The following is a 14,045-nucleotide window of genomic DNA, read 5'->3' on the forward strand; positions in this document are numbered from 1 at the left end:
CAGGGAACTCTACTCAGTGCTCTGTGGTGACCTAAATGGGAAGGGAATCTGAAAAAGAGTGGATATATGTGTATACATCTATACCCAGAGAAAACCATAATTCAAAAAGATACGTGCACCCCAATGTTTATTGTAGCACTATTTACAATAGCCATGATATGGAACAACATAAATGTTCATCAACAGAGGAATGGATAAAGAAGATGTGGTACATATATAAGATGGAATATTACTCAGCCCTAAAAAGGAATGAAATAATGCCATTTGCAGTGACATGGATTGATCTAGAGATTGTCATACAGAGTGAAGTAAGTCAGAAAGAGAAAGACAAATATCGCATAATGTGGCTTATATGTGGAATCTAAAAAAATGTTACAGATGAACTTATTTGCAAAGCAGAAATAGAGTCACATATGTAAAAATCAAACTTATGGTTACCCAGGGGGGTGAGGGAAGTGGGATGAATTGCGAGATTGGGATTGACATACGTACACTACTGTATATAAAATGGACAACCTACTGTAGAGCACAGGGAACTCTACTCAGTGCTCTGTGGTGACCTAAATGGGAAGGGAATCTGAAAAAGAGTGGATATATGTGTATACATAACTGATTCACTTTGCTGTACAGCAGAAACTAACACAACATTGTAAAGCAGCTATACTCCAATAAAGTTCTTTTTAATTAATATAATCATTATCACCAATAATAAGCACCCGTTTATTGATCACAAAATACATGTGTTAACGTCTAGCAAATTGATATAGAAAACCCTTGTAAAAACAAAAGTATATGCATGGTGTGAATTCTTTTTACTAACATGAATTTTTTGTTTACTGGAATACTATGTCAATAATCTATAATGGGGAGAGTCCTATATTATTTTACTAGTGGCAGGGATAAGAAATATTTTTATTTAACAAAATATGGAAAACTTTCAAGGATAGTTTCATTTATTCAGCAATAGATAAGTAGACCTCATTTTTGGTCCTGAGGATATAATATAATCCTGAAGACATGAACTTTGTCCTGAAGATTCGGACTAAAATCTTTCCTCTGTGTGCTGGGTCTAGGGGCAGAGTATCAGGTTGGAACTCAGGAAGCCTAATTTCCAGAACTAGTTCTCCGTTTAAAGATTTTTGACCTTTAGCAAGTCACATCACATGACTGCATTTTCTTATGTATAAAATGAGAAGTGCAGCTGATTCACAAAACTTTATTCTTTCAATCATTTATTAATTCACCATCCATCATCCAGAAATCATTATGCTAGGCACTGAGGAGACAATAGTGAGTACAGCACTTCTCTTGTTCAGTAGTCTACAACAGATTTGGGAATTTACCTGTGATAAAATGCCCCACATTTCTTAGGAACATTACCAATCATAATTTTAATTCAACTTAATTTTAAAGTACCTTATTCTTTCCTCCTCTATTTTTTTGTATACTCTAACAGTACTTGAACTTATTTTTAAATGAGGTTTAATTATAAACTGAAGAATTGTAAATGGATATTAAATGATGTATTGTTGTTGAGATAAGTGAAATTTCAATTATTCAAACAGTCTAGTTAAGACTATTTAAGTCTACATTAAGAACTACTTAAACAAGGTAAAAGAGCTTGAGTTTCCTGATTTGTTAAAAAAGGAAGAAAATAGTTTCCACCAGGCTTACCTCCTGGGGATATTATGAAGATTAGTACAGTCTATGTATGAGAATACAACTTGTATAATATAAATACTCAGACGTAAAGTATCATTCTGAAACCTGGTCCTTTGAGTGAGTTCTCTAAAAGAACTCAACTCTAAAAACTATTGTCCAGGATTCAAGTCCAAGTTCTGCCACTTATTAATTTTGTGAGTTTGAGATTCAATTTCATTTTTATGTAAAACAAGAAAAAATCACATAGATACTGTGAGAATTAAATAATATTCATGTGAAAGTTATTTAGAAACTGTGACTCACTGTAAAATGTAGGTCAATATTATGTTTAAAAAGATAAATGGCCAGTTTTATACCTCTTTACTTTTCTACCACTTGATGCTTTCTTATCTTCACAGTACTGGCATATATATTCACAGTAAAGTGCCCAAAGTAACAGGTCCATTTACTGAGAACAGTTCTATGTGCCAGGCACTTTTTGAAGTACTTAACACGTATTGCCTCATTTAATCCCTATCCAACCACATAGTATATGCATTATTATTATTTTCATTTCAGCTTATAGGGATTGTAACCTCTCTGAGGCTCAGATAGGTTATATTCCCCAAGGTATGTGCCAGAGTCAGCATTTGAATTGGCACACTGAATAAGAGTCTCTGTTCCCAGTCATTACATTAAATTGTCTAAGAGTAACATAAAAGAATGCCATTTGTTTATCCATTCATCAACCCATTCTATATTTCTCTGAATATGTATTTTCCAATTCTCTCAAAGTTAATAAATATAATCTAATTCCATAAACAAAAAATCGTTTTTAACTAAACAAAATGATTTTATGAATTTTTATATGTAAAAATAAACAAGAATTGCTGAGAAAATTCTGGGAAAAAAAGAGTAAATAGAGGTGAAGAGTTGCCCTATCAGATAGGAAAGTACATATAAATCTTCATTAATTTAACCAGTATGGTGATAATGCATGAACAGCCAGATAAAACAGAGTAGAAAGGTGACTGAGTCTCAAACACATTGGAGAACTTAGAATATGATAATTGTATCATTTTAAGTTAGTGTTGGAAAAGATGGGTTACTCAATAAATGGATGTAGATATAACAGGAAAACATCTAGAAAATAATACTGGAGTCTTATTCCACAACTTACATAAATAAACTTCAGCTACATCTAAATTTTACACAACAAACACATTATGAAGCCACTAGAAGAGTTTGATTTAATCTAATCTATCTATATAAAGAGTGATTTTATAAAATCGACAATAATTGATACTATTCTCACACACAAGAGCATGTTCTGAAGTATTGAGAATTGTAAAATAGTGGTCCAGGTTCATTCTTTTATATGTTGCTGTCCAGTTTTCCCAACACCATTTATTGAAGAGACTGTCCTTTCCCCATTGTATATTCTTGGCTCCTTTTTTGTAAATTTCTTGAGCATATATGTGTGGGTTCTTTTCTGGGTTCTATTCTGTTCCATTGATAAATGCATTTGTTTTTATGCCAGTACCATACTGTTTTAATTACTATAGCTCTGTATGTCCTTTCACCAGTGAGTATTCTTGGCTCCCCCGTCAAATATTAATTAACTGTATATGTAGGGGTTATTTCTGGGCTCTCTATTCTATTTCATTGCTGTATGCGTTTGTTTTTATGCCAATACCATACTGTTTTAATTACTATAGCTCTGTAATATAGTTTGAAATCAGGAAGCATGCTGCCTTCAGCTTGGTTTTTCTTTCTCAAGATTGGTTTGGCTATTCGGTGTTTTTATGTGGTTCCATACAAATTTTATAATTATTTGTTCTATTTCTGTGAAAAATGCTATTAGAATTTTGATAGGAATTGCATTGAATCTATAGATTGCTTTAGGTACTATGAGCATTTTAATAATATTAATTCTTCCAATCCATGAACACAAAACATCTTTCCATTTATTTGTGTCTTCTTCAATTTCTTTCATCGCTGTCTCATTGTTTTCAGTGTACGGGTGTTTCACCTCCTTGGTTAAGCTTATTCCTAGATATTTTATTCTTTTTGATGCAATTGTAAGTGTTATTGTTTTCTTAATTTCTCTTTCTGATAGTTTGCTATTAGTGTATAGAAATGCAACAAATTTCTCTATGTTGATGGTGTAGCACTTGTTATTGATTTCATATGCTAAACTTAATTTTCCTTTGAGAAATCCACAATGTGTAAACTTGGTTGCAATCTTCCCTGCACCTGTAATTTCAGCATGAGAAATATTAATGGGTAATCCATAGAGGAATCTTTTCAAGTGATTGCCACGCACTAAAGGGCTGCATATATTTCCTCCTAAAGTGCTATCTTTGCTTATATTTTTCAAAAGGAATAAACACTTCCACTTCTCAAGTACTGTAGCAAACTAGAAAGGAATACACAGAAACTTTTCTAGGCTTTTCAAAATAATTCCTATCCACTTCCACTTAGGGAGAAGATTTAATCAAAGCAAGTGACATTTGTGATCAATGCAAAGCTTAGAGGTAGGCAGTACACCTGATTGCAGGTTGTATCCCCGGTGGGGTAGAAGTTAGAGAGAGGGAACAAACAGCTATTAGTTTTCTTTACACTTCACTGCTTCAATTAGAAGTATTTCATGATAATATTATTCATATCTGTTATAAATTTTAGGTGTTTTTTGACTTTGTTTTGATTTTAGTTATTTTCCTTTAAGACAATGGGGTTTTGAAATACCCAGTTGGATAAATTTTTATTATATCCTGATGAATTAAACTATTTATATAATTTCAGAAGTATAAAAAGCAGATATGTTCTAATGGTGTTCTTTGATTTATCAGGGAAAATACAAACTTTTCTCAAAATATCTTAATGAAAAATACTTGGAAAAAATTTAGGAACTTCTATATAAAAGTGCTTACAATATTTATTTTTCTTTGTTGGGGAAATATTGTGTTATACATGACAGAAACTTAAAAATTTTATGGTTTTTGACTTTAATTTCCCTAGAAAATCTACTACTAAAATGTTGGTTTTATACCCGAATGATAATATACATTTTAAAAAACACATCTATTTATTTATTTATTTATTTATTTTTGGCTGCGTTGGGTCTTCATTGCCATGTGCAGGCTTTCTAAAGTTGCGGTGAGTGGGGGCTACTCTTCGTTGTGGTGCGCGGGCTTCTTATTGCGGTGGCTTCTCTTGTTGTGGAGCATAGTCTCAAGGCACATGGGCTTCAGTAGTTGTGGCACACAGGCTCAGTAGCTGTGGCTCCCGGGCTCTAGAGCACAGGCTCAGTAGTTGTGGCACACTGGCTTAGTTGCTCCGCGGCATGTGGGATCTTCCCGGACCAGGGGTCGAACCCATGTCCCCTGCATTGGCAGGCGGATTCTTAACCACTGTGCCACCAGGGAAGTCCCGATAATATACATTTTTAAAAGAAAGTAGAATACACAAGGTATGTATTTTAAAATTATGGATATATTTTAAAAGGGATATATGGTTTTATGATTAATAATATGACAAATTATTGGATAAAAATGCCTGGAAATAAGTGGTAATGTGTCATGGAGATGTAGAAATGAAGGAAGGACACAGATAGGTGAGCCATACTGCATTGTATATAAGCTTGTACATCTACATAATGTATTACTATTTGAAGTATAAGTCATATGGATAATACTAACTATTTTTTATTGCAATATAGTAAGCAAAGTACATAGAGATAAAGAAATTGGTTATGGGGAAAATTAGACAGAAAAATTCTAGTTTATTCTCAAGGTCAGTATTTCGGCAGATTCTCAGTTACTCTGACATTTACCACTGCTGATATTGCGCAGTAAGTGCTCTCTTAGAAAAATATATACATTTTATGTTACTTTATTTGCTACAGCTGGATAGTAAAGGAAGACAACGGTTAAGAAAAAAACTCAGATTAATATCATAAAATGTGATGTAAATATTAAAACACAGAAAATATGGCATCAAATTCTTGATTCACCTTTTTCAAATGGATATTCTCCAAGAGTAAGGGCTTTATAGGCTAAATCTGAAAAATCTGAAAATAACTGGGGTTTTTTTTCCCCTCCTATGGTTGAGATGTTTTAACATTAGTTAAATGTCATCACAGGAAAATTGCCATTTGTATCTCTTGTTAAATTAATACATAGAAAAAAACAAGCAACTTTAGGTCACTTGGAAACTGATTTTATCCTTAATGTAACTTACCTTAACTATAAATCTTGATAAAATCTACGGCTGTCTTAAATAAAAATTCTTTATTAATTAAAAGAAGTAACATGAGAGTCAGATATAAATGTTTGGAAATGAGTTCTACATTCCAATTTTACATTGAATTTGATTTTAATTTAAAAAATTTAAAGAAAAGATAATATTGATTTGCAATATAAACAAAGTCCTGTTACTGGTTTGGGATATATATATGTGTATATATGTATATATATATATATATATATATATATATATATATGGCAGGTCACAAATTTCCTTCATAAGATCATAAAGCAAAACTGGCCACCCTCTTGGAATATCCTCATTTACACAAATCTGATGCATTTTTCTGTTTTTTTTTTTTTAAGTAAAGAATGAGAGAGAAAGAGCACCATGTACAGGATGGAAGCTTTTTGCCAGTTTCTTGACTGTGGCAAGATTTTAATCTGCTGCCTTAAAGAACAGCAGTAAGGCAAGGGGTTCATGCAATTTTAGGTTCTGGTCAGATCTACCATTCTAGAATAGGTCTTTTAAAAACTGCAAATGTATTTTAAATCAGCTTGTGAGTTGAACACTATATATTAAAATCTGACTTTTCATATGCCAACATGTGGTATATTACATAAAGAGAGAAGGTTTCAAGTTTTGCTGTATAATTATTATGACTTTAATAGATAGCTTTAATAATAATTTTCATTTATAGTATTTTAGCCAAGGTTTTAATAGGTAGCCAAAATCTGTGACTATATCTGACAATAAGTAAAATAAAATATACAAAGGTCAGTTTCTTTCTCTATGCACTAAATTATTCTCACACTGGAATGTAAGCATTAAGACAATAATGCTCAGAAAAGAGGATAATGTTAGAAGAGCATTCTCTCCTAGAAATTTATAAAAATATTATAATTTTAATTTTCAATTTGAATTTTATAGCAATGTACTGAATAGTACATATTTCCTGAAGGAGAGCTTTGGCAAGTATATTAACCAATTACCACCAAAAACAACAGAATTAACCTTAGCCAAGGCTTTGGGGTTGTGTGATATTAATTGATATTTTATATTTTTCTACTGTCTGAATATACTGTTATTTAAAGTGCAGGGATTCTGAAGTTAAAGAGGCATTATTACTTCAATATACATATTTAAGTACACATATTTAAAGCCAGTGGGTACATAGCATACAGGATCTTAAAACTCAGAAAACTTACTGTAAGTTAAGGATACCTTTGGTCCAGTTATGAGGTATACAAAGTGCTTTGAAATTGTAAAATACATCATATAGGAAAGAGTATATTAGTGTGCTTGCTAACTCTTTTGGAAAGACTTGTTCTACATATGGGACTTAAATGTTCGACAGTCCTGCAAATTGCCTCCTAGAGTTTAATAAGCTGCTTGCAGCCATAGAATTTTAATACTGATTTTCAGGTTCAACATTCCAATTTTAATGATGAGCACATATTTCTAGAGGTATTACCTTATTTCTCCAAACTAATATTTAGTCTTTTGACCTGGTACTGTCTAGAACCACTGGTATTATTTTCAAACTATTTATATACTTAGGCAGGACAAATGTAAAGTTTGAGTGGGGGCAGTTAATCTTAAATTATCTGAAAGTTTCGTATTAGCTTCAATTTTTATACATGCTAGGTTCTAAATAACATAGACCTGTAATTTAGTTCTGGCTGTTCTTCAGAGAATTTAATCTACAGGGCTTGAAACTGAACACACTTCCCAAAGATTGTGGAAAAAGAGAAATGGAAACAATGTCTCTCAATAGTTGCAAAGATCTATTCAGTGATTTGACTAAAATGTCTTAAGCTTTTCTTTATTCTTGTTCATGTATATGTGGGGCCTCCCTCAACAGCTGCTATCCTTTTATTAGTAGTACGCTGGCTCGGAGTTGTTTATGGAGTTGTTTTTCCCAACAGTCATGAGGAGTTCGCACTCTTGTAACCAATACTCTCTTAACTCTCAAGTCCAATCTGTTAATATCAAAGATGTATTCTCTAGGAGACGGCATGTAATTAAATGGCCCATCCAGGGTAAGATGCATATCTTTGACCTAAGTAGTCATACTAAAATATGAAAAGAGCATGATTACTAGAAATAACTGTATTCCAATCCATACCAGACCATATTTAAATTTTAGATTAAAAAAGAAATTAAGAGAAGAGCTGTCTTTATTGTGAAATTTTAAATTTTTGAGCAAAATTGGTGTTTTTTCTGAGATACTGATGGTAATATCAATAAGTGACTGTGAAAGAAATACAAGGACAAAGTGATTTATTATGAGAAGTCCATGTCATAAATGTCATTTTATACTATTTCAGCCCAGAACACAATCTGAGAAAAAGAAATATGGACAAGAACTTTTAAATGTCTTAATTTTTGAAATATTCTAGAAGAGTCACAGTCTCAGTTTGAATTGATATTTATACTTTGAAATTATAGAGTAATGAAGTAAAAATAGAATACTTATGCCTTACTCTGTTATATGGGGGCAAATGCAAAAATACTCCCTCTTTCTTTTGTTCTCTCTGGGACTCAACTCAAAAATAAAAAGGAGCACTCAGATTAAATTTTCATTTCTTCCTAGAAAAATATTACATGAATATGAAGGAAAAGGAACTATAATCTATAATTACTGGACTTATTTTAATTTTACTAAAATTAAACAGGGGAAAAATATTTTAAAAATACTTAAAGTAGTAGGAAAGAAATAAAAGACAAGAAACTAGGTGGGAAATACAAAGACAAATTATTCTGAAAAACAGTACGCAGGCCATCACATCAGTTATTTAATGTGATTATGCCTAAAACATAACTGCTAGAAAATACTGCCCCCCCAAAGAGTATCTTGCAACATGAGTAAGATGTTAGATAATGAGGGTCAAAATTATAAGATGATCATGTTACTGAAGTTCTGCTAGTTCTATGATTTTTTTTAATGTAGTAAAGACATTGTGCACTGCATTTTTAAAATATTTTATTTTATTGAAGTATAGTTGATTTACAATGTTGTGTTAATTTCTACTGTACCACAAACTGATTCAGTTATACATATATATACATTTTTTTCATATTATTTTCCAATACAGTTTATCACAAGATATTAAATATAGTTCCCTGTGCTATACAGTAGGACCTTGTTCTTTATCCATTCTAAGTGTAATAGTTTGCATCCACTAACCCCAAGCTCCCAGTCCCTTTTCTACCACCCCCCTTGGCAACCACAAGTCTGTTCTCTATGTCTGTGAATTTGTTTCTGTTTTATAGATAAGTTCATTTGTGTCATATTTTAGATTCCACATATAAGTGATATCATATGGTATCTGTCTTTCTCTTTCTGACTTACCTCACTTAGTATGATAATCTCTAGGTCCATCCATGTTGCTGCAAATGGCATTATTTCATTCTTTTTATGGCTGAGTAGTATTCCATTATATATATGTACCACATCTTCTTTATCCATTCATCTATCGATGGACATTTAAGTTGTTTCCATGTCTTGGCTACTGCAAATAATGCTACTATGAACATTGGGGTGCATGTATCTTTTCGAATTACAGTTTTCTCCAGATATATGCCCAGGAGTGCGATTATGCACTTCATTTTTAATGAAATAAAATGAAATTATATATATATATTAGGCTGAAATGACTAAATATATGTGAAAAAATATTTGTTTTCAAATACTGGACATCATGATAAAATGTTAACCCAACATAAGCTTTGTACACTTGTCAATAACAGAGGAAAAACATATTAGTGTTAAAATAGAATTCATTTTCTATACTAGATTTTTAAAACCTGCTTGATTGTTAAGTGAGTGTTTGTAGGTAAGTGTCCATGTCATAATTGGAATAAACAGTAATTGCCATATCAGTATGTCTCGCTTATCCTTGGAAAAACTTCTCTGACTTGCACTAGGTACTCATCAATTGGAGAGAGGAAGATGGAATGATGACTTTAAGATTACTTTCAACTGCACAAATTTATTAAAATATCTCACTCATTGAATCACATAATAATAGGAAAAAACTAAAGGAAAAAAATAATCCTAGTAAAATATCACTATGATAATTTTTATAGGTTTTCTTGTTTAATGTGAATTGTTCAAAAATAGATTTTATCATGTCACCCAATAAGTTGTCCAAAGGTTTTAATGTAACTTCATCTCTTAATCAGACACCAGATGAGGGAAAGGGGAGGAACGGTGAGGAGGTGTGGAGAAGGGAAGGAGGGAGGGATAGATAAATGGATATTACAGAATTATAGCACATACTAAGAAAGATGCCATTCCTGGGATAAATGAAACTTCTGAAAGACTATATAGTACATCAGAGGCATTCTGTTCAATAAAGGACAAAGATAGCTAGAGCTGCAGAAATGCAATCCACTGGGACTCCTACAGTGAAATTTCAGAAGTTTCACGTGGTGTAATTAAGAATACTCTGCAAAAGGTAATAAAAAGTCTTTCTGTAAGGAAGTAACAATATCCCAAACTGATAATGTACATGGCCAGTGGCTTATAGAAGATAAAAGGAAAGTAAAATTAAAAATTGATAAAAAGAAAAAAACAGGAAAAAAGTAGGAGTCAGGCATCAAATCATATTATGTTAAAATGCCATAACTAGGTTTTTTCCCTTCTCTTTACACAAATGCTGGATAAATTATATGAAACAGTACCTTCCTTTTAGCCTTTAGCTGCTCATGATACTTGTCACAGGTGTCCCCTGGGATCTCTCCTCCCCAGAGAGTGATTCCAACAATGGTGTATGTGATACCCATGATAAGCAATGGGAAACAGTACACCAGTATAATAACAATAATATGGTAACTGTAAGAAATAAGAAAAATATATGCTGAAGAGCGTACTGGAATGAAATAGTAAGACTTTGAATTCATTCCATTTTAAGTCATAATTGAACATGCCAAAGATTATTCCCACATTTTCTCTAAGTCCTCATTTCACAAATCCATCACAATACTATGCTGTTGTCACTTACAATCATCCAAATGCTACCAGTTGATCTTTGTCAATCTTTGCTTTGTGTATGAAAACTATAGCTGAACTGTAGTGCTCATTTAAACTACACACGTTCTTCCTTGTGTAGAATAGAAGCTCAGGATGAATGCCTTTTCTCTGCTTGGTAGTCATTGAGCTAACCTAATTAAATGTATAATCAGAGGAAAAGAGATGGGACAGATTAAACTGATCAATTGACATATTTTCTCCTATGTAAAACTACTACATATATCCTACAACATCAGTCATATTTGAAATAAATCATTCTTCATCCAAATGCAGAAAATGTGACTAGATGCTCTGAGTCACACTGGCATTTTTCCAAAGTCATGGTACATTTGATTGCATCATTAAATTTGGTAAATAATATACAGGTGTGTTAGTCACATCAAAATTATTATACTATAAATTATAACTAAATTTTGGGATTTCATAGTTTTCAATAAAAATTATAAGGATGCAATTAGGGAGGACTAGAAGGGCAACCAATAATATAATAGCCAAATTAGAATTTGTATAAACTTTTGGGTGGCTTCTACTATCTTATGAAGGCTTTAAAATAATTAAAGAGTTTGGTATGCTAGTCTTCTCAATCCCAGTTTTTTTTGGTAAAGGGAATCTTAAATCTTCTTGACTTCTGTTCCCTGATAACTTATTAAGTATTAACTAAAAGTCAATGGGGAATTAAGTCAGCAAATAATTTAATTTTATTATTTTGATTAAATTAATTTTGTTATACAATCTAAGAATTATTAATAGTATATAATGGATAGAATGCAGTCCTCAGTTTAATAACTGCTGCCTGCTTTTCCTTTAATAAGTACTTCTTAATGTTTTTCTTTAAAAATCTGGACTCTGAGTAGAGCAGAGTTTGATAAAATGGCTGCTTTAAAAGATGATCATGTATTTGCGTCATTTGTTATTTTTAAAGGAAAAAATAGTTCACTAAGTAAGAATTTTTTGAAATAAAATTTAAATGGTCAGCATAAAAAAAATGCAAACAATTGAGCAATTATGTTTTTTTCATTTGCTTTTCTTAAGGTGTGTTCAAATTATGAAATATCAAATTCTATCATATAGCATTCCTATTTCCTTTCTAACCTAGTGCTTAAGTTTCTTTAATGCTAAAACAAAGGAACACAACCAAGAACCTACTAAGACTTCCTTTCCCTTCAGCCAGGCTTCTTAAAAGAGCAGTCTGCATCTTTGGGTTTCAGTTCCTCCCCTCTGGCTCGTTTCTCAGTGGATAACAACCTGGCTTTCCTTTGCACTTTCATTTCCAGTGATCTTATCAGCTCCTCCAGAAACTCTCCAGAGCTACCCCACATAGAGGTCTTCACATTTTTCCAGTTAGAAACCTTTGTAACTTATACAAACTAATTGACTATATCATATTGTAGTATAGTATTTTTACGTGTCTCTTTCCCAAGTAATGTGTGAGCCCTTGAGGGAAATGTCTATGGCTTATGTATGTAATTGTTGCTCCCAACCTGTAGTTCATTAAGTGTTCAATACATTTAGTTGAAAATTGTAATAGAGCGTTAACTTACGTGAAATGTTGTTTGGGACCTTCTGGCCATTGCACATAGCAAAGAGTACGGCCTGGCATGACTTTGGTTTTGGAGTAAAGACACTGAGGGAAGGCAAGTAGAAATGCTAGAATCCAAATGCCTCCAATGACAATCTTGGTTGCAGTGGCAGACAGTCTGGGTTTCAAGGGATCAATAATGGCCATATACCTATATAAAAACAAACAAAACCATTTTGTTGGCTATCTTGTTAGTGGAGTTTAAAATGAGTTTCAGAGAAGTTTCCAGGGCCAGGGTTATCTCTCTTCTGGTAAACAAACTGAAAAAGATTTTGCTTGTATAAAGGCAGCATAGAATAATTATGGCATAGTCTTAGGAATCAGGCAGATCAAGGTTCAAACCCTATCCTGTCACTTATTTAACTTTTTGAACTCCATTATTTTTAAAATAGAAATAGGAACACCCCTCTCTTAGTGGTGAAGTAACGATCAATAGAAATAATGTAAGTGAAAGGTATTGATTATTTGCTGCTGTGCCTAACACATTATCAGAACTCATATGTCTGCTGGATGGAATTGGAAAGATGCATGTTAAGTGCTTAAAAATATGAATTCTGTACCCCAAGACCTCCATTTTTCTTATGTATGTTTAACTTTTTAAAAAGAAAATTCTAGACAACTAATATGGATAATGTCTACATGATTGACAAAATGAGGAATCCCTCAGAAGGATATTGTCAACATAGCCATTTAAAAGCATCCAGAGACAAGTTTAGGGTTTAGATAAGGATGAATAAATCAAGTTTGACTAAGGCTATGCTTTCCTATTACCTCTAAAGTTGAATTCATACTGTATCATATAAATCTCCATAGTATTTATCTATGTAACTATATATAACATAATTGTTATAGGAAAATATATTTAAGGCTCTAAAATATTTACATATGATTTTTAGAGTGCAACTTTTTGAGAAATTAGAAACTGTTTGAATATGGTAACAGAAGTCAAGCTTTATTCACTTGGTAAAATAGTAAGAATATGTCTGGAAGAATTAAATTCCAGTTTTAAATTGGATAAAATGGCTAATTGCCAAATTATGGCTAATACTCAGAGTAGAAAATAACATACACCAAATGAATTATATTTTGGCATTTCTATCAATAAAACACATTATTTAATTGTATTATTTTTACTATTGGCCATTTTGTGTTTCTCAAATATATTTTTATTTATGAAGATTTTTCAAAGGTAATATTTTTATCAAAGAATGAGTATTACTTAAACCAGAAACATTTAATCTTATGAATGTAACTATTTCAAAATAAGGATAATTCATTAATTTGTTTACTGCTCTTTGCTTTTGTAAATATTAGGCAGAATTAGATCTTCAGTAGATATATTGGAACTTATCTACCTACTATTCATAATATTAAATTTAGTTGTAATTTACTTAAAGGAAGTACTTTTTTTTTTTTTTTTTTTTGTGGTATGCGGGCCCCTTTCTGCTGTGGCCTCTCCCGTTGCGGAGCATAGGCTCTGGACGCGCAGGCTCAGCGGCCATGGCTCACGGGCCCAGCCGCTCCGCGGCATGTGGGATC

At 32.2% G+C, this 14,045-nt stretch overlaps 1 protein-coding gene and 1 long non-coding RNA gene across 3 annotated transcripts in view; one reads left to right on the forward strand and one right to left on the reverse strand.

The window, feature by feature from the left end:
* Positions 1-14,045, forward strand: part of LOC112063779 (uncharacterized) — a 485,693-nt gene that overhangs the window by 298,736 nt on the left and 172,912 nt on the right. The window lies entirely within an intron of this gene.
* TACR3 (tachykinin receptor 3) overlaps positions 1-14,045 on the reverse strand; it is a 70,985-nt gene that overhangs the window by 31,335 nt on the left and 25,605 nt on the right. The window contains exons 2-3 of the mRNA XM_007114814.2: positions 12,469-12,657; positions 10,579-10,729 (exon numbers count right to left, since the gene is read on the reverse strand). Of these exons, the coding sequence (XP_007114876.1) occupies positions 10,579-10,729; positions 12,469-12,657 (340 nt within the window). The remainder of the gene's footprint in view (positions 1-10,578; positions 10,730-12,468; positions 12,658-14,045) is intronic.

Source organism: Physeter macrocephalus, chromosome 7 (genome assembly GCF_002837175.3).
Source record: "Physeter macrocephalus isolate SW-GA chromosome 7, ASM283717v5, whole genome shotgun sequence".
Taxonomy (NCBI): domain Eukaryota; kingdom Metazoa; phylum Chordata; class Mammalia; order Artiodactyla; family Physeteridae; genus Physeter; species Physeter macrocephalus.